This window comes from Mixophyes fleayi, chromosome 1 (assembly GCF_038048845.1).
Source record: "Mixophyes fleayi isolate aMixFle1 chromosome 1, aMixFle1.hap1, whole genome shotgun sequence".
Lineage (NCBI taxonomy): Eukaryota > Metazoa > Chordata > Amphibia > Anura > Limnodynastidae > Mixophyes > Mixophyes fleayi.
In genome coordinates this window covers 305,576,481-305,598,809 of record NC_134402.1, presented here as the reverse complement: position 1 = coordinate 305,598,809, position 22,329 = coordinate 305,576,481, and the positions used below count along the sequence as shown (strand labels likewise).

At 39.4% G+C, this 22,329-nt stretch overlaps 1 protein-coding gene across 2 annotated transcripts in view; it reads left to right on the top strand.

The window, feature by feature from the left end:
* The window catches only part of SPTLC1 (serine palmitoyltransferase long chain base subunit 1), a 42,788-nt gene that overhangs the window by 12,604 nt on the left and 7,855 nt on the right, over positions 1-22,329 (top strand). For both annotated transcript variants that reach the window (XM_075211145.1, XM_075211146.1), the window contains exons 6-12: positions 10,486-10,618; positions 12,581-12,710; positions 14,609-14,698; positions 15,948-16,055; positions 19,326-19,421; positions 20,265-20,361; positions 22,207-22,261. In XM_075211145.1, coding sequence (XP_075067246.1) covers positions 10,486-10,618; positions 12,581-12,710; positions 14,609-14,698; positions 15,948-16,055; positions 19,326-19,421; positions 20,265-20,361; positions 22,207-22,261 — 709 coding nt within the window. The remainder of the gene's footprint in view (positions 1-10,485; positions 10,619-12,580; positions 12,711-14,608; positions 14,699-15,947; positions 16,056-19,325; positions 19,422-20,264; positions 20,362-22,206; positions 22,262-22,329) is intronic.

The window sequence follows — 22,329 nt, the reverse complement described above, 5'->3', positions numbered from 1 at the left end:
CTTGTTATGCTTATAGTCATGCAATCTTACTTTGGTATTTGACACTGGTATATGTGGTGTAGCAGTCCTCTTTTAAGGCAAGCCTCTAAGAATAGCAGATTTAGGTACTGTAGCATTCTGGCTTGTGGATTTGTCAAACCGTGAGTTACTAATTCTGTCTTTATTATTTCAGTAAATCGAATAGATTGACTTTATTGAAAATATGACAGAGCTAGTTGCATAATTTTTGTGCTAACAGCTTATTTAGCTCACACTGCAGTATAATATTTACAGTACATATTAGTTTTGATTACTATTGTCTTTGGGGAAAGTGTGTGTTTATACATATAAATTCTAAACAGTGTAAGGGAGAACATTTTTTTCGTTTTCCAACTCCACTGAAGCTGAATTTTTACAGAAAGTAGAGAAAGACCACATGCTTTGGTGGATTAGAGAAGTCTGACGGTGAGGCTCCGAAAAGGAAAAACCACCTCCACCCTCTCCTTTCACGTCAGTTCCCACTATAGTTTAGTACAGTCCATATCATAGGTTTATTTGGCAAATAATGCATAAAGAATGTTGGGCAGTAATGCAGTGACCAGGGTTTCCATCTGCATTTAGATATTTGCTTGTTGATTAATTGTTGCAGTTTTGTGTTTGTCCGTGGTGTAAGATACATTTTTATTTACCGTTGAAACAGAAAGTGAGAATGTAAGATGACTTTTGGCAGCCAAACATGTTGTATGAAACATCCTCTAAAACAATTTGAAGGACCGCTCTGAAGTAATTGTTGCACTGTCTGGTGTTTAAAAGGACTTCTTAAAGAGTATTCAACATTCACACCTGATACCTCCCCTTATGAAAGGGTGGTGTAGCTGTGATACCACTTTTTACATTTTACATGTATAGTAACTTTTGCATGGTAACTGTTTAAACTGTGAATAGGGATTGGAAATTTTGCAGCTGTGAAAAGGAGACAAGATACATGTGTGCTAAAATGTGTGAATACTGACAAACAAGGGGGGGTAGAGTGTGAGGTTTGGCAGAATTTCTCCATGAATTATGCTAATTGCCAAAGTATACTGAGAAATTTGTGTTATTCCATCTGGTAACATCAAATCTCTTGGCAAGACTGTCCGGCATAAAGTCTGGGTTACAGATAATTGGGGGGAAAAGTTATCTGCCCTCTTTAAAAAAAATAAAAAATAAAAATAAAAAAATAATCTTTAAATAGTGTTCCCTTTGAATAAACCCAACATTTGTCAGTTGGTTTCCTAATAGGGGAATTAGAATACTGCAGAGTGCAGAATAATATTTCCAGTTCAACTGAGTTCACTTTCAATCCTGACAGTCACAAATGACAACGGGTTAGTTATTGATAAAAGCAGATAATCTGCAAAAATGCTCATTTTGTACTTCTTGGTATCAATTCGCATCTCTTGTACATTGCAATTATTTTTTCAGTTCAGATTTCCTGGTGGTGCAGACTCCCAGGACAAAGAACCTGCAAGAGGGAGGGGGGCGGTGGGGCACCCACATTTACACTCCTAAAAGAGTGGGCTGATTCTGGGAGTTTACTTGCAGCAAAGTGACAGCTAGTCTATGAATATTGTGTCCAGAAAAAGTGCATTGCATGCTGATTGTTCTTAGAAAGATTAGTCATGTTGGTAGTATTTTGTGTCTACTGCACACATTGTAGCCATGAAAAACGGTCCAAGACCATTATTCCTGCTACACCAAACGTTATAATAGTCAGTAGCTATTCGGGTAAGAACTGTTCTGGCGTCTGCCAAAACCAGATTTGTCCGTCAGCCTGCCAAATGCTGAAGTGTGATTTGTTACTTCATCCATGAAACTCCCCACATACAGTTTTTGTGCTGACGTTGTTTGGAGAGGTTGTTTGGAACTTCTCTAGTGAAGGTTGCAGCTGAGACCAGACAATAACACTACCGAGTTGAAAGTCACTGAGCTCTTCAGTCCATTCTATTGCTAATGTTTGACAATGGAGATTGCATTGCTATAGGCTTGGTTTTATGCACCTGTTCGCAAGTGTCTGCAATGGCCAAACACTAATTAGAAGGTATGTCCATATACTTTTCACCTTGTAGTGTATATGTCAATACCAAGGAACCACTTGCAAAGGCTATCTTAGACTATACTGATTTGTGTGTAGGTACCTTTAAGTTCCATTACCAATCATGTCCTATCATCTTCATGTGTATGTGTCCTATGTAACATTCTCATAGATGGCATTCCTTTCCATATGTCCCACACTCTGCATTCCTATATTTCATCTGTATTCTCATATTGATCAATATTATTGTCCTGTACTTGCCTTTGTGTTTCCATAGTCTATGTGGTTAGGGAGGGAATGCATAAACAGACAGAGAAACAAAGTATCTTGCTTTTGTTCAGGGGTGTGCCTGGGGGTGGAGCCTTTGTTGCCATTGGCTGACTGTAAAGTGCAACCTACTACTCTAACCTTCAAAAGAAAAAACCTGTTTAATCAAAGAAAGGGGCCACAGGTGAAGACTTGGCTGCCCGCCTGTTGCCCTTCCCTGGTGTAACTGCTACCCCATCTTTCCTTAGTGGGCTTTACCATTGATCATGTGTCTTCCATGTATATGAGGGAGGGGAAAGGTGTGTTAAAAAAGCATAAGATGGAGGCCACGCTTTAGTCTCCCCCAATATATATCCTGTATAGGGGAAGATTATAGTATTCTTTCACACATGCATTACCCAGAGTGGATACCTTTTCCACTGTCCACGCTGGACTTCTCTCTTGTAAACCGAACTGAAATACCATAGTCTGACTGCTGCCCTTTTTTCCAAGCGACGACTCCTCTAATATTTTACTGCCAGACAAAATGGCGGCACATCTCTGATGTTCAAGGATGCATGAGAACTTCTGTCATACTTATGTGATCAAGTGCAGGGAACATCTGCCAAATATTAAATCCTTTTAATGAAAGATTAGCTTAAACCAAAATCCTAATTTTCTTAATGAAAAAGCAGGCAGTGTGTTAATGATGAAGAGGATAAGATCTGTAATTTTAGCTCTTGGAAAGTATACCTAGTGGACCAATCTGAAGTGTGTGATACAGACAGCTCTGGGTGCTTTCTACTTATGTCTTTTTAAAAGCCGTGTCAGAGGGGCAATTTAAAATGCTACAATCTTCTGGCCAGGAAAACTACAGCATTCTGATGCGAGAATACAATCACTAAGTGTCATATTAAAGTGAATGAGGAACACTGTCCTCCATCATACCAGAGCGATTGCGCTCTCAAGGCACACAGCTTTGACAACAGGATAACTCTGGCGTAACAGAGGAACAGCATTCCCTGTTTGGTTTAGTGTTAAAATGAGGGAGGATATTGTCACTTCATTACGTCAGTTTATTGGCTAAAAAAAACCGACTGTTTTAAATTGCCTGTCTGACTCTGCCATAACCATACATTCAGATATGCAGGACAGGAAACCGTACATACAGAATACATTGTTCCGAATATGTTTCTTGCAATTTAGATAACGTGCATCTCAACAAGTTGAATTCTTTGCTCTACATTACACAACTTCTTTTAATGAAAAAATTGCGTGTTTGCTATAGTTTGCCTTTGAGCTTACGTTTAAAAAGCTAACTTGGGAAGTGAAATCATGGGCTGCGTTATTATTGCAATTTGAATACATATGGTAGGGCTTAGCATTTGGAAACAAGGATGGACTGCTGTTTAAAGTATGGTTACAATTATGAACCATATATGTCTGCTCATAAATTATCAAACACAGATTTACAATGCACCAAGCACAACAAACAGTGTTCCCAGGAACGATTGAAGTTTGACTATATGGAGTTGTTTCAGTTGTATAACAAAAAGATGCAAGATTACAATGTTCACATTGGGTATATTATATACTGGAGGGAATGAAACGTGTAGTGTCGGTGCACTGTGAGAATGGGTATTTCTAGATGAGCAGCAATATGTGCAGCCAAATAAAGATGTAGACTCCGTCCTAGAGTTGATGATGCGAGCTCTGTCATTTTTATAGCTTTAGGTAATGACACTATATATTAGAGATGGTCACTGACCCCCGTGTTTTGGTTTTGGATTCGGTTTTGGATCTGGATTACCGTCGTGTTTTGGTTTTGGTTTTGGTTTTGCAAAACCGCCATTGCGTGTTTTGGTTTTGGTTTTGGTTTTGTTTGGTTTTGTTTTGCAATTTGTTATAAAAATTACATTTATTGGTGCTAAAATAACATAATTTAGGTATTATTTTGTAGCTACATTATTATTAACCTCAGTAACACTAATTTCCAGTCATTTTTTATTCAATTTTGAACACCTCCTATGTCACAATATGATTTTCATACACTTGAAAAGAAAAATTGCTGCAGTTCTTGCCAGTGATAACAAAAAGGCCATTGTCATGCCTGGGCATAAGACCAAAAATCCACCTCTTAAGTGTGGAATTATTTTTACACGAATCCTGGCAAGAGTTGTCGATCCATTTGTAACATTTTGAAAGCCACACTCAGTAGAGGTAGGGACCTTAACCATCTGGGATCCTCATCCATGTTTCGTCATTTTTCAGCGAGTTATTGGCAAACTGTTGGGAAAATCAGAAACTTTGGTTAAAAAAAAATTAACAACAAGCATTCCAGCATAATCTACCTCCCTTCTCTCATCTACATCCCAGCACCTGCAATCTTCCCCCCCCAACAATTGGCAAGTAAACAATCCTCTGCAAGAGGAAGCAAGAATGAAACCTGTCACCCAGTCGCAAAGCGGATCACAGACGCCCTGGGTACTATGCTAGCGTTAGATCTGTGTCCAATGTCCACTATTAATACAGTTGGTTTAAGACATTTAATTGAGGTGTTATGTCCCTGTTAGCAAATGTCATCACTATACCATTTTACTAGAAAAGCTTATTCTCTCCTGTACCGGAAAGTTCCTAAAAATGTCATTATTGGGTGACAAAATGGTATTCTACCCACTGTACACTTAACCACAGATATGTGTACAAGCGGAACTGGGCAAACAAAAGATTATATGACTGTGAAAGCCCACTGGGTTGGTCTTTCGCCTTCCCCAGCATGGACAGCAGCAGCATGTACCCAGGTGCATCACATTTTTGAGAAGTAGGCTACTCTGTGTATCAGCAGCTTCACTAAGAGGCATACAGCTGACAAACTGTTCCAAAAACTAAGGGATGTCATTGAAAGATGGCTAATCCTGCTTGGAGTCTCCTGAGGATATGTCATTTCTGATTACGACCCCAATATTGGTCCAGCATTACAGCGGGGCTGAATTCCATCACATTTCCTGTTTTGCACACACTATCAACTTGGTGTTACAGAACTTTTGAAAAATGACATGCAGGAGATGCTGTTTGTGTCCATAAACATTTAGGGTCAATTTGTGGTTTCTGCAACAGCATGTAGGAGAATACAGCAGCTGCAAGAAGACTAGCATTTGAGGGGAATATACTTTAGTCCAGCGAAGTAGTTACCTGTGAAGAAAGTGCAGACACAGTTAGCTTGAGTCAAGTGATTGCCTTAATAATAGATTTTGAAAAGGTGCTACATAAAATTATAGTGTGCAATAAAACAAAGTAAATGTGCTAACTATATTTTAATTGTAGATGAAATACTTAATTTTCTTTGCAAGGATCCCAGACTTATCAACATCTTGTTGGGACGTCTTCTCCTTCAGTTTCTCTGGCAACTGCTTGTAATAAAAGAAATTGCTTTCCCAAGACACCCAGTGATGATGCAGATGAGTCCGCTAAACATTTTGATATTTGCTGTGCTGTAAAAGAATTGCCCAAAAACCGTGACAGCTCTGCCCTAAAATCAACTAGTCATTCCCTTTGGAAGGCCATTATCAGCAATTACATCATACTACACAGACTTCTATGATATTGGGATATTGGGATGAATTAGTATTGTTGGAGGAAGATTATCACTAAACCCTGCCACCTCTCCAGTTTCGCAATGAGCTATGGTACAATAAAATGTAACTGCAGATTTAGACCAAGACTGTCAGCCCTATTATTTCTATTTCAGCAATTACAATTAGCAATGGAGCAATGGAGCTCTTCTCTTTGGGTGTTACCTATATAACGCAGCACAATTTGCCTGCAAATTCTACAGACAAGCCTGCTTGTCTTCCTCTCCATCAATGACTCTTAGCAATTGAGCACTCGTCTTTGGGTGTATATTACACCCAAACATTATTAGTGAAAATTATGAAAAATACAGTTTAATCCCTGATAGGCCCTCCACCATCCTTTGCATGTTAATAGTAGGATTGGTTGGAATTATGGTCAAGGTCACACATTTTTTTGACAAATCCTTCAAACCAGCCCAGATGTCAAACTGTTGTGGTCTGCCCCCTGCGTCATCCCTGCTTGTGTTTGGAAAGTGCATATTGGTGCCAGAACCTCACATGCCAGAACTGCTCCCACTGGTGCCACACTGCTGCAGGACTTACACAATCAACCGCATCCTCATCGTCGGATACCCAAATCTCCCCACATCCTCTTCTAAAGACAAAGTGTCATCCTCACTTGGTGTATCACCGGCTACACTCGGGCTGTTCAGGCACACATCAGCAGAACTGCTGAAAGGGCCCTTCTTTATGGGTAGACTAACAGAATGGTCACGATTAGACATCCCACTGTTGGATGGACTCTCCACAGGGATTGTTGTCATTTGTGAATCAGAGCAAATATTCTCCTGTAATGCCTCACTGTTATCTTGCAGCTCGGCTTTGACGCGTAACAGTAGTTGTGCACCAATTGTAGGCTGGGTAACTTTTTGGGATCTGCCACTAATAGCCAAAGGTGAAGGCCTCATTCTCTCTTTGCCACTGCGTGTGTAGAATGGCATGCTTGCAATTTTTTTTTTATCGTCACTTAACTTTTGCTCAGTTACACTTCTTTTTCGCTTCAATACAGTAAAATTTTTTTGGGTTTTTGTTTTTTGCACTAATTTGAAAACACTCTGTTGTTTGACATCGCCTTGGCCAGATGACGTACTGGGAACACTAACATCAGGACTGGTGACAGAACCTGGTTGCTCATTTAGATCATATGTGGACTGCTTTGAATCCATTCTGAGCGCAAACCACTGGGGAGTGCTAAAAATTATTGAGTAGATACTGCTGACAGATATGACTTTTGACAGCCAGAAATATTAATGCACAATTAGGGAGGACACCCCAAAAACACTGAGGAGTGCTACAAATTATTGAGTAGATACTGCTGACAGATATGACTTTTGACAGCCAGAAATATTAATGCACAATTAGGGAGGACACCCCAAAAACACTGAGGAGTGCTAAAAATTATTGAGTAGATACTGCTGACAGATATGACTTTTGACAGCCAGAAATATTAATGCACAATTAGGGAGGACACCCCAAAAACACTGAGGAGTGCTACAAATTATTGAGTAGATACTGTGCTGACAGATATGACTTTTGACAGCCAGAAATATTAATGCACAATTATGGGGGACACCCCAAAAACACTGAGGTGTGCTACAAATTATTGAGTAGATACTGCTGACAGATATGACTTTTGACAGCCAGAAATATTAATGCACAATTAGGGAGGACACCCCAAAAACACTGAGGAGTGCTAAAAATTATTGAGTAGATACTGCTGACAGATATGACTTTTGACAGCCAGAAATATTAATGCACAATTAGGGAGGACACCCCAAAAACACTGAGGAGTGCTAAAAATTATTGAGTAGATACTGCTGACAGATATGACTTTTGACAGCCAGAAATATTAATGCACAATTATGGGGGACACCCCAAAAACACTGAGGTGTGCTACAAATTATTGAGTAGATACTGCTGACAGATATGACTTTTGACAGCCAGAAATATTAATGCACAATTAGGGAGGACACCCCAAAAACACTGAGGAGTGCTACAAATTATTGAGTAGATACTGCTGACAGATATGACTTTTGACAGCCAGAAATATTAATGCACAATTATGGGGGACACCCCAAAAACACTGAGGTGTGCTACAAATTATTGAGTAGATACTGCTGACAGATATGACTTTTGACAGCCAGAAATATTAATGCACAATTAGGGAGGACACCCCAAAAACACTGAGGAGTGCTACAAATTATTGAGTAGATACTGTGCTGACAGATATGACTTTTGACAGCCAGAAATATTAATGCACAATTATGGGGGACACCCCAAAAACACTGAGGTGTGCTACAAATTATTGAGTAGATACTGCTGACAGATATGACTTTTGACAGCCAGAAATATTAATGCACAATTAGGGAGGACACCCCAAAAACACTGAGGAGTGCTAAAAATTATTGAGTAGATACTGCTGACAGATATGACTTTTGACAGCCAGAAATATTAATGCACAATTATGGGGGACACCCCAAAAACACTGAGGTGTGCTACAAATTATTGAGTAGATACTGCTGACAGATATGACTTTTGACAGCCAGAAATATTAATGCACAATTATGGGGGACACCCCAAAAACACTGAGGTGTGCTACAAATTATTGAGTAGATACTGCTGACAGATATGACTTTTGACAGCCAGAAATATTAATGCACAATTAGGGAGGACACCCCAAAAACACTGAGGAGTGCTAAAAATTATTGAGTAGATACTGCTGACAGATATGACTTTTGACAGCCAGAAATATTAATGCACAATTATGGGGGACACCCCAAAAACACTGAGGTGTGCTACAAATTATTGAGTAGATACTGCTGACAGATATGACTTTTGACAGCCAGAAATATTAATGCACAATTATGGGGGACACCCCAAAAGCGCTGGGGAGTGCCAAATATGAAGAAAAAATAATAAACCTCTATCCTCCTCTCTGCACTAGCGATTTTGGTTAGAGCAATTGCAAGAACAATATGGTATTCTCTGTCCCTGCTCTAATTAGCCTATGACTACACCCTGCTCTCTCCCTCTGTCAAATGGCGATGGATTGCTGTGGAGGCGTGTATTTATAAAGTTGAAGTATCGCGAGAACCGAGTCCCGAGATCCGACGACGTCACAATGACGTTCGGCCTCGATTTGGATTCGGAATGGGCGGGAGAGTACCGAGCTGCTCAGCTCGGTACTCGGATACCCAAAGTTCGGGTGGGTTCGGTTCTCGGAGAACCGGACCCGCCCATCTCTACTATATATAGCTAAGCTGAGCCTATGTAATGAAATGGATGAATATGAATTCTGATTTTGTCCCTAATGTGCACATAATACGTAGGTTACTCCGATTATCATTTTGACCTAAAAGTGAAGGAGTTTTCAGTCCTTTTTATGATGGATATAAATATATTTATTAGTGTCCCTAATATATAAATATACTGCACTGTCCAAACTATAATGAATCATATTTTTATTATAATGTCTCATATAAAACATACAAAAGCATAATCTGTATTTAACAAAGCTGTATTAATAGACTCCTTCAGTGACAGTTTCAGAATACAATCTTTATAGAACTGCCCTGGTCGGTTGGGTGGGATACGTTTTTCTGACTCTTCTATTACAGACAACGAGTATATAGACAAAAAAAGAAATCTGATTAGTATAAAAGCGACATGATTTAAATGCAGACTTGCATTAAAACAGACGGAGGACAAATTGCAAAGATACTGCTTGCCCACACTTCACTTTGACGTCCGAAAACAGAGTGACCTGGAGATTTCTGCATTTAAAGCGGCAATGGCAGGTCCCAGCAACTGGACAATTTTATCTAAGGGTTAGGGTACTGCTATTGCCGCTTTAAATTCAGAAATCTCCATGTCACTCTGTTTTCGGACTTCACTTTGAAGTGCCAGCATGCAGTCTCTTTGCAGTTTCTACCAGTCTGGATAGCAGTTTGTTCGGAAATGTCCCCTGTCTGTTTTAATGTAAATCATGTCGCTTTTATACTAATCAGATTTTTTTTTTTGTCTATATTTTCGTTGTCTGTATTAGAAGCGTCGGAATAAAGAGTACAACCGGGTCAGTCTTATACAACCATTAACCATAAAATCCACAGAAGTATTTTAAAATGATTCATTGCAATTTGGACAGTGTACTATATTATTATGTTGAAGTGCTACTTGTTAATGAAAAGCAAAATCCCACTTTATTTAAAATTGTGATCACACACACACACACTACATAGTAAAAATACATTAACGGTATTGCAGAGGTATGTAACTAATATTAAGGTACACAGCTTTTAAACGGTATGGAACTCTGAGGTGGTTTTTGATATATTGTTTACACATGGGTGAATGATATTGAAATTCTGCAATTTTTCTTTTTTAATTGGCTTTCTGTAAACAAAGACGTGAACTAATTACAAGATGAAAAATGTATTGGGTCCGGCCGCCTTAGTGAGAATCCATCCATGGGTGGGCATTGAAAGCTTTCTGCCACATGTTTTGGTAGGAGCAGATGCTGATCACAATAACCCCCCTTCTCCACCTCTTTTGCAGATGTGCATTTAGAATTAGAAGAACGATTAGCCAAATTTATGAGGACAGAAGAAGCAATCCTGTATTCATATGGTTTTGCAACCATTGCAAGTGCTATACCAGCTTACTCAAAGAGAGGAGACATTGTATTCGTGTAAGTGCTATTATTACTCGTCAAACATACTTGTATATTGCGCTTCTTCTTTTGGTTTTAAAAAGGATCAGTTACTACTTATTTATACAACAATACCTTATAATAATTTTTACTTCTGTAGCTCCTTTTCGGTGCTGCAGTCTTTAGGAGATTCCGCACGCTGTTTCTGGACTGTTCTCAAGGCTACTCTCCCATTCAACTCTGTGATCCTGAGATCGCAGATTGACAACTGCGTATAGTGCACTTCTCTGCAATGTTAAACATGTTTTACGTTACTTTGGTTTTAGCAGATTTCATTTCAACTGGGAAACCATGAAAATACAATAAGGAATTCAAGTTGATGCAGAAGTAATTATTAAATGTGTATTTAGCACAGTGTCCATCTATCTCTATATCTACATGAGAACACACAATACTCTATTGTGCTATACCAGACACGGTATATCACAGGAATGCAGGCGCTCGCTCATGTTCTTGCTCTCATCCTTTCCCCCTGCTCTTCCACCTCACCCAACCCACCTCTGCTCTTTCTCACATCACTCCCCCCTCCAATTTGCCAAACACCCCTTCCCTCTCTCCCCCATTCTGCTACATCACACACAGTATATTCTGTCACCATCTCCCCCCGCACACTCTTGCGCGCACTCACTCTTGCGCCCGCTCCTTTCCTCAATACTTCAGGAAACTGCTGCACAGCTAAAAGTTGCAATCCAGCTTCCTTGTAAAAACTGTCTTACTTTTCATTCTCTGATCTGACAGTACAGCATATGCCTTTATTAGTCAAGTGCAGCTGTGTTGCTCTGGGGCAAAGTTATTATTTTTATTTATATATGACTGAAACCATATGTGTAGATCTGTACAGTCTAAACTCTAAGCATATTTTAATATTCATGGATAATGAACCAGTGCAAGGAGATAATTTAGACAGTGGGAGCAGGAAACCTTCAGTTCTAAAATAAATAAATATATATATATATATATATATAATCTCATATCTCTGTCTAATATATATAAGCCTAGCTGTGTGTGTGTGTGAAAAAAACTACTTTCTCAGAAAGGGCTCATCCAATTGACCTGAAATTTGGTATACTGACATTATTTGACAAAAAAATTATAATAGTGAGGTCAGTTAACTTCCAACTTCCCCCCGTGGGAGGAGTAGTAAAGGCTAAATTTACCAGTTGAGGGCTCAAAATCTTGACCGTGTGGGTATTTATTTACCAGAGCCTGTGTTTGGTCATGGACAATTGTATGTCGCAATTTCACGAGTACGGAGAAGCAGTGATGTGAAAGTGCAGGTTATGAATACTGCCCTTCAAGGAAGACTGATTGAGCACAGCGATAAGGTGTTTAGCAGAAACGTTGTGTATCAAGAGGTTTTAGAACAGTAAGACGATGGAGATTAAGGATGTGGTGATGGAGAAGAATGATGAGGTGGTGACATGTGGACAAAACCACATTAAAAAAGGGTGCTTACGTCGGGAAGTAACGCTCTTCCCCTGAGGAGGCCAGGCCTAGCCCCAAATGCATGACAAGAACCTTTTTAACACCCTAAGTAGCTTGATTTGACTAGAATGCATGAGTATCATGCACGGGTTAACTTGTGTGTGTGTGTGTGTGTGTATGTATGTATATATATGTGTATATATATGTATGTATGTATATGTATATATATATATATATATATATATATATATATATATATATATATATATATATATATATATATATAATGATAGATAGATATAGATAGATATATATATATTAGATAGATAGATATCTCCTATCTATCTAGAAGAGCCCAACTGTGAGTTCAGGGTGCAAAGTTTGATCTGTATATTTTCAGATCTCTGTGAAGTTTATAGTCACAGCCAGAACTCCTAGCACATCACCATGAACCATTAGCAGTGTTATAGCTCTCTTTAGTAGATGGCCATGTTGTAAATTGTTTTGTTTTTCCAGGGACGAAGCTGCCTGTTTTGCCATTCAGAAGGGGCTGCAGGCCTCTCGAAGCAGCATCAAGTATTTTAAACACAATGATATGAAAGACTTGGAGAAACTGTTAAAGGAGCAGGAACTGGAAGACCAAAAGGTGACTTTATTGTAACGTTTAACTGCTTACATGCCAATATAAATAATTTGCGCATGCTCATTCCTTCTACCCTTATGAACTTTGCTGTAAGCTTCGCAAACAAATTAAAGAACCACTAGCCCCATGTAACCCATAGAGACCGTATTTCAGAGCTGGACAAATCCCAGCAGCCAGGTCAATGTGCATAACAACCTGCTGGTTACTTTGGTTGTCATTTTTCTTGATGTAATTCGAGGCACATTTTCCCTGGCTCAATAAAGACCTTGCTGGCTCTTAGATTTAATGACTGGCTCCTAAATTCTGCATTATGTCCAACCCAGCCTTATATAAAAGAACTGTGAACACCATTCATTGTGTGTGTTTGTATATAAATAACATGCTCCCATTGTATGATTGCTGTGTCCTTCAATGGGATTACTGAGTAATATATGTTCAGTGTTCTATAAATTAATGATAATAACTAAATGTGGCTGTTATTGAAACAAAATTTACATGATGCTGAGCAAACTCTTAGATAATGGGAAGTACTATTTAGCAGTAGATGAAGAGCTAAATGTTCTATATTCCTTAACTATACCTGTAGTGTATGAGTCAGATGCAGAAATGTATGACTAGATGCATATCTGAATAAATGCAGATAATCTCGTGCTTGGTCTCATGATCTTCCATAATGACATAGGTTGGAGAATCTTTGCACTCTTTCCGCCTGTACCTACGAACACTATGTATCCATTTACTAATTGCTGACAAAGGTCAGACTTTACCCTGCATATTATCATTGCACACACCTAGTTGTTTTTCTTTACAAGCAAATATACTTTTATTTTTATATTGATTTATGAGATCAAATGCTAGGTTAAAGGTCTGGAATAATAAATGCAATAGACTTTGTATTGGCAAGTTGTTAATAAAGGAAATGATTCAAAAACAATCTGTTCTAGATTGCTACAAAGTTGTTCCACGGGGGGAAATTATCTTTTATGGAAACCTCTATACTAAACACACTTTTACTGATGTCAGTTTATGGCAAGTCTTTCAGCTAAACCTTGTATCCATGTAAATCTCACTTGTGGCAATATATGATAATTATTTGACTACTTTACAACACTAGAAAAATGAGGCCTAGTAACCTCAACTGGCCAATAAAAGTACAAGTAATAATAACTTCTTTGGATAGAAGGTCAGTCTCTTTTTAATGTGGTGTAACAAATTGCATACAAATGTAACATGAGGATTTAATGTACACAGCTCCAGTAAAGAGGTAAATTATCCCACTAGGTATATAGCTCGTGCATCCAAAGCACAGAGTACAACTAAGAATAGCCAGTTGTAGATAAACCTGTGTTTTTTATTTGTTGTTCTCCCTTTGCAATAAGAGGAGAGGGAAAACAAGTGATGAAAACACATTGGCCCACGCTAAACGGGATCGCACACGTGTTCTTGTAAATTTTACGGGTAACAGACGTGTGGAATTCCTGAGTGCGGCCCTGGGCTTGGACCATACACAGGGAAAAGAAGCCTGATGAAATAAATGTAGCAAGCATACTGATTTATGGCAATTTCTGCACCCTATTTTCTTTGCCTTTGGCACACTGACTTTGGAGGCCTCTGTGCCAAGGAGTGCTGCATGATAAATGATCAGAGTGATGTATACCATTAGGAAAACTTCACGTTGTTTGTGGCTCACAAAAACGCACAAAGCCCAGCATGGGGATAGTAAGCTGCGTGAAAGCTTAGAAAATCAACATTGTGTATGTGTGTACGTATATATAGATGTGTGTAAGGAGATATACAAACAGAAAAAGGTGTGTATTAAAAATGTATTTTTTTTATTTTTTTTTAAACCTATTTAATGTGCACAAAAAAAATGACCATTCATATGTGTTTGACGCCAAAAGAATCCACGTAAGGCCAGAGTGACCAGACGATTTATCGTTGCTGAAGGGCTGTTTATGAACACTGGTGATATCTGCCCCCTACCTCAGCTGGTACGTATATATTAGATTTAAAATATAATAAACCCCTTCAAGACCAGAGCTGATTTCCACCTCCATGATCAGGACCATTTTCATGGTTTTGCGCAGTGTCTTTCTCATTCTAACTAAGCAAGGTTATATTGATTTATTCAGGGCATGTTGGGGATTATTTTGCGGACACGTGGAAGTATATAGCTTTTATTACATGTCCATTATATAGGAAAAATCAAACACAAGTCTCAAAAAAAATATAGCCTTTTTCCCCTGTGGTTACTTTTGCATTTACATAACAATCCCAAAGAATTACCCTGAGATGTCTTCACCTAGTTGTCCTCTGTACATGAATGTATGTACTTGTAAACAAGGCCTTAGGGGTATGTTTTATCTTGTATGTTTGTTTTCAACCATTAATCTTTTTCTGAAATGGGCTGTCTAGCTAGCTGTGTTCACTATACAGCAAGGGAAGTTTTACAGTTGACAACGTCTGTTCATATTTCCCTTTTAATTTTTGCCTTGTCTTATATTATACAGTTCATGGAAAGTGTTCAATTGTATTTTACACTTCCAGGCTGCCATTGGAGTGCATTAATTTACACGCCTATGTGAAATAAATTATGCCTAGATAGATGGATGTTGCTCACACAAACTTCTATTGCTCAAGCTGCACAAGCAATAGCAGACTGCTGTTACCCTATGTTATCCGGTGACTCATACAGTGCATAATGTTTAGTTCAGGGAACAGATTACACAACTTTTTGATTATTTTTGCAAACCACAAATAAATAATCAGGAGTCCATTTACTTGCTGTCCCAGTCAGATGACTTCAGATCTTTTCTCAGGCCTGTAACCCCCATAAACCCTGACACTAGCCTCTGTCCTCTGTGTGCTTACTTGGAATTAATGTAATGGATTCCTTTATTCTTAAGGGAGTCAAGGAATGAATGCAAAATACCTTACATTAGGCACTTAGCATGAGATGGACGTTTTAAATAAAAAGGAAGCAGACCTACATGTTTTACATTTATTTTTATTTTTTTATATACTGTTTATGCAGTGGTTATTTAACGGTAATCACAGGGTCCAAACTTCCCTTTTTTTTTTTTTTTTTTTGTATATGTACTTTGATATAAACCAACGTTTGTAGACTATTGGAATAGTTTAACTGTGTCCTTTAATTCATGTACATTTTCTTTAACTGATGTTTATATGCCTTTCATTTTTTGTTTACACTTTGTCTTTTGATGTCTTTGTAAATTGCAGGTTGAGTTAAAATACAAATACAAAGTAAGAATATTCCTGGAAGAAAGCCTCTCGTTCGGTGTGTTAGGGGAACATGGACGGGGAGTCACTGAACATTTTGGAATTAATGTAAGTATGGTCTTTGGAAAGAAAAACAACTTATGCACAACTTGCTCAATTTATTGAAAGTTTGAAGTCAAATTTAGAACTACCTCTGTTACGTTTGCCTTTAGGTGACTTAAATTTACCAGTTTGTCCTTGGTCTTCTGTACCTTGTACTAAACACATTGCTTTATATTTCTGCTTTTGTCCTGTGTTTTTCTCCAAAGCTTTATATCATCTAGGCAGAACTTTGGTCCTCTTAAATACTTAAATCCACCACTGAGTCCCTCTCCCCCCCCCGTCCACCCCCCCCCCCCTCCCCCCGTCCACCCTTCCAGTCGGGGTCCCCCAGGGCTCTGTTTTGGGCCCCTTACTCTTCTCTCTATACACCTCCTCCCTGGGTGAACTCATCAGCTCCTTCGGCTTCAACTACCACCTTTACGCTGACGACACTCAACTATACCACTCCTCTCCTGATCTCTCTCCCTCCCTCCTCTCTAGGGTGTCCGCCTGCCTCTCTGCCATCTCCTCCTGGATGTCCTCTCGATTCCTCAAACTCAACCTCGCCAAAACCGAGCTGATAGTTTTTCCTCCCCCCCCATACCTCATCCCCTGTCGACCTCTCCATCACTGTCGACAACACCTCTATCTCCCCTGTCCCCCAGCTTCGCTGCCTTGGTGGCACCCTCGACTCCTCTCTCTCCTTTGGCCCCATATCCTCTCTCTTGCTAAATCCTGCCGCTTCCAGCTGCGTAACATCGCTCGCATCCGGCCCTTCCTCTCCCAAGATGCCACTAAATGCCTTATTCACTCTCTGATCATCTCCCGCTTGGACTACTGCAACCTCCTCCTTACTGGCCTCCCCCTCTCTCATCTCGCTCCACTTCGATCAGTACTTAACGCAGCCGCTAGGCTTATCTTCCTTTCTCGCCGCTCCTCTTCTGTCTCCCCCCTCTACCAATCCCTCCACTGGCTCCCCTGCCCCTACAGAACTCTGTTCAAGCTCCTCACTATTACATACAAGGCCCTCGCCAATGCACCCTACATCTCCACACTCCTATCTATTCATGCTCCATCCCGTCCTCTCCGATCTGCCAATGACCGTCGCCTATCTTCCCCCCTCATCACCTCCTCCCACGCGCGTATCCAAGACTTTGCCCGCGCTGCCCCCCTCCACTGGAACAAGCTCCCTCCCTCCATCAGGACTTCCCCTAACCTGTCCAGTTTCAAACGGGCTTTAAAAACCCACCTTTTTCTTAAAGCCTTCCAGTCTCCCACTTAACTACCTACCTTATCCTCTCCCTCTCCCCCTTCTTTCCCCTTCCCTGCCTCCGTCCCTCTACTCTCCCTCTCTCCCCTGTGTTTCTCCGTCTGTCCACCCCTTCCCTTAGATTGTACGCTCCTCTGAGCAGGGCCATCTCTCCTCCTGTTTCCACCACTTCTAACTCTGCTCTCCAGCTACTTTGCCCTCCTCCTCGAGGGCCCTCCTCCCCCCTCTGGGGGTCTCCCTGTCTTCCGCGCCCTCCTTTTGGGCCCCGTCATTTGCGGATACTCCCCCCGCCCTCACTAGCTGTGCATTGAGCTTACTGAGTTACTGTGCTTTATGTTTACTGTACTGTGCTGTCTCACCTTGTATTGTAATTCGTTTTTGTCCCTGTACGGCGCCACGGACACCTTGTGGCGCCCTATAAATAAAAATTAATAATAATAATAATAATAATAAAATGCACAACTGCTCTGTGAATGCAGTTCTTTTCAGTAGGCAGAACTGACCTAAGTCATATCCAAGAGCAGCAAGAATTAACTGTTTAGCTCATATAAAGACTGAAACACAGAAGGAATCTGGAAAAGGAAACATGATTCATTCATATAAAGCTACTGAATTTAAACTTAAGGGGCGTATTCAATCGACGGCGGGATCGTCGAAAATCCTGCGCTCAAAAAATATTACCGTTAATACGGTAATATCTCCCTGAGCTGCAAGCTGAAATCCAGCGAGTAAATTACCGTATTAACAGTCTTCCCGCGCAGCATTACCGTAATAACGGTAATATTTTTCGAGCGCAGGATTTTCGGCGATCCCTCCGTCAATTGAATACGCCCCTATATGTATAAAACCTTTAGCCACTTGTCAAAATTAAAGATAGGATAAAGTTGCAATTTGTTTTAGAGGCTAATAAAGTAGAATTCAGGGGATAATGGTGAATCCAAGTAGATGCAAGCTCCCACATTACATGTATTTTTAAACTATGCAGATAGGAAAGGTATGTGTCGGTCTTCTGTCCACTATATGGAGCCTACATACTTCAGTAATTTCCTAGTGTGGGTTCTATCATTTATATATTTGGGAATGTTACCAAATGCCATTTGTTGGGCAGGTATAATGGTTAAATAAAAATGATATACAATTTGAGACACCGGACATCTTTAGACTGCAATAGCAGCTTTTGTTGTCTGTTCAGAATGTAGCTGTATTTGGACATCCCGGTGGTGTGGAGGAGGTGAGATATGGTTGCAATAAGGGGGAAAAAAAGTAGTGGCCCCAATTTAGATTTGGGCATGGTAAACCAGGGTTTTGTAGTGTATTTCTTTCAAAGGGAGTTTTCATTAATATAGTCCAAATGGAATTGTTTTTAATCATTTCTTTTAAATGTTGTACTGCCTTCTTATCCTATGTATTGTTTAACTTTATGTTCCATGTTCGGGCACTGTATGCTGGAACGTGTACTTCTTCAAAAGTTTGTAACACATTTTTTACATGCCCACCGCATACCCGCTGTCATTTTCATGTCGGCAAAAGATATTAAAATTCATATAAAAAGTACTCCCATGAAATCCGCTGCAAACTTGGCAGTGTGCTCTTTGGATCCTTTGCTTCAATATTTACAATATAGACCCTAGTTGTAAATTTAAGGCACTGCTGACTATGTAGGTGCTATATAAATAACTGGTAATAAATAATAAATTCAACAGTTGCTAACTGACTACTGGGATGGGCAAGCAGTAGCCAAACCAGACAGACGCCATTAACAACCAGCAAATCATTTAAACAACAAAGAGGGTGTGTGAGCAGGTGGACCAATCACAGGCTGCAATCACTTGAGTTCAGCTTGTGAGATTGGTCCTCCCATGGACCCACACTGCTTTTGGTGCAGGTCTGTGGAGAAATGGAGACTCGAGACTCCGGCTAGGTGGAGAGCACATTGGTAAAATAGTTTGCAGTAGGTGGCAGTGCAGATTTATAATAATGAATGTAATAGTTGTGTAATATGTGCTTTTATTTACTCTGTTCCTTAGATTGATGACATTGACTTGATAAGTGCAAATATGGAGAATGCTTTAGCTTCCATTGGAGGGTTTTGCTGCGGACGATCATTTGTTATTGATCACCAGGTATTTACCATTTATGTCCTGATTGTCACAAACACTTTTCAATAGCCGATAAATGTCTCACATAATGAATACACCGCAGAGTATAACTGCTATGGTTTTTAATGTTGTATCAATACTTTATTTTAATATGTAATGCTGGCATTTCCATTAATTGTTTTTTTGTTATGAATATTGTTGTATTTATCCAGTTTAACTTTTTTTATTTTTAAAGAAAGCAATATATTAGTATCTGCTTATGTACATGATTTGTTCTCCTGCTCATCTCTTCATATTTACAAGTAGAGGTCTTTGAGCTAGGTTTCAGAGGTTTTTGATTTGCATTATTTTTGCATCACTTTTACTACACACAAGTGCATATATTTAGTGGATTTATACATTTTCAAGTGAGAAACTCCCCTAAGACCATTCCGCATACCATTATATAAGGACCTTGTTCTACTGTATTGCGTACGGCTGGGCAGATGGAGTCGTCCTGCGCTGTGAGATGCATTGGCCTCCTGTACAGTGCCTCCACATAACTACTAGTAATGGAGCTGGTTGTGGGGAAGGTCTCCCTTATCCATCCTTATTTGCTGTAGGAAGGTTTAGTGAATACACATGGAGGCTTTCCAAAGAGGAGGCAGCACCTTATTATTGGTGCACATTACTGCTTACATATTAGATACTTGGAATACCATTTTTTACTACATACACACTGGTACATGCAGCTTGGCACATAATGTAAACTGCCTCTTCAACCATACGAACACACGCTTTTTAACAAGTGCAAGGTAGTGCTTAGGGTGAATGTATGCAGAATCTCTGGTCAGTGTCTTATCAGTGTGCCTTCTACATTTCTTACAGAGGCTATCTGGTCAAGGCTATTGTTTCTCAGCGTCTCTGCCCCCTCTGCTGGCTTCTGCTGCCATTGAAGGTCTTAACATTATGGAGGAAGATTCAGGTAATTCATTATTTAACAAGGTCCGTTCTAACCGTATATTGTACGGGTCTGTGTGAGTTCCTGACCTAAGGCCTGTGCAGTTCTTCTACTTGGGGATAACTAACAGAACTTGAGGTGGACATCTTCTTTAATCTGTTTGTAGTCCTAATACTAACAAAAAGTTATGACATCGGCACAAGACTGGTTCATATCCAAAGTATTGGTTTAAATTCTAAATTCTTCATTTAGAGCTGGTGAGACATTTAGAGCATAGGTATGCTCCTATGCCGGCTCTATGGGCATGTATCTGTACTTAACCGCTCAACCCTCTGGCTAGCACAGGCTGTGAGAATTTGGAAAGCTGCAAATAAAGCAGTTGGAGGAGCAGTTATAGATCCTTCTACCCCTCTATGGGGCTAAGTTTAAATAAATGATGTCTGTAGAAGGGAGATCTCTCTGGCTAAGGCATGGTGACTATCCTATGCAACTCATGTCATTAGACTGCTTTGTTAAAATTTCAGCGAATACAAATGTATATCCTACACAGAGCTTATCTTACCGCTGTTAGGTTAGTGAGATTTGGGAAAAAGTCAAAAAACAAATGTGATGCATGTGAGACCATTTTTCCATTGCCTATGGAAGTGCCCCAGAATAAAAATCTTTTGGACTAAAGTCATCCAGGGCATTAATGAAATAGGGGTGACAGTATGGGTGGCTCCTGACAGTCCAAAAACCTGCAAGCACCCATGATACCAATACTTGTATGTTTCATTTTTGCCTTTCAAGCTCTGACAATTGCAATGTGTGTATAATGTAATTTGAAATGTTATTTAATACCAGAGTATTTGTTTTCCATTTGCATTGAAAAATCCGTTGTTTTTGTATGGAAGGATAAATAGCTTGTATTCTAAAACTTGATTATCATTCGGTATGCGATGCTGCGTGGTGGTTGTTGTTGTTGTTGTTGTTTTGTTTTTGCATCTTAAATTTTTTATATATTTTCTTTTACTTTTTGACAGCCTGCAATCAGGCTGTAATGTTTGTAGTGTTGTATACGTTTAAGTTGACATAAAATAATAAAAACACTGTATTTAAATAAAACAAACAAAATAATGTAAGAATCAATTTATGCAGCAAAAGTTTTGCACTAAATTGGAAACATAGGAGATGCATTTTTTGCGTTGTGTTGGTCATTTTTTGTTGGCAAACCATTGCATTTCTGAAGGAATTTTTATGGGACCAATTAAACTGCACCTTTAGAACTAAACAAAATATTCAGCGATTTGAACTGATGAGCATGAAGTTTATTCAAATTGGGCAGTATTTACCATCATGCATGTCCATGTGAGATATTAGTTCATTGTGCAGTCACTATTACAATTATTGACGAGTCTGTAGGTTAGTCACAGAAGATTACTATATGTGTAGCGAGCAGAAGGTTTCAGCTGTAAAGGTGTTGTGGGCAATTGAAAACAAGAAAAGTTTGCAATTCGTGTAATCCACTTAGTGCTTAGCGTACCTGTGCTGATTTTATTTTACTTCATTTTTTTTTTTCCAACCAATATTTCATTAAGTGCTTGTTTTGCTATAGTACAGTTGCACATAAGTGCGAATAGGTCTCTACAAGTATTTTACTTTATTTGTGACCTAAAAGGAAGTCTGTAGTGAAGTGTATGGCAATCTTCATGGGTGTCCCTGTATTTGTGGGAGCCCTGCTAGTATGTAACCTGCCAAAACAGGCGGCTGCTTGATTACCTCTTATGTTTTTTTTATTTTCTTGGTTTTAAATCTTTCTGTGTGTATTTAGGTAATAACAGACCTTTACATTACATGCTACTTACCAGGCATTTTCTATTTTTCAAACAGATATTTTCCAGACTTTGAGAGAAAAGTGCAGAAGAATCCACAAATCTTTGCAGGGGTGGGTATCTGCACATCTCTGTAGACCTTGTCCTGTTTTACAAGAAATCTGCTGATCAATATTGTGTG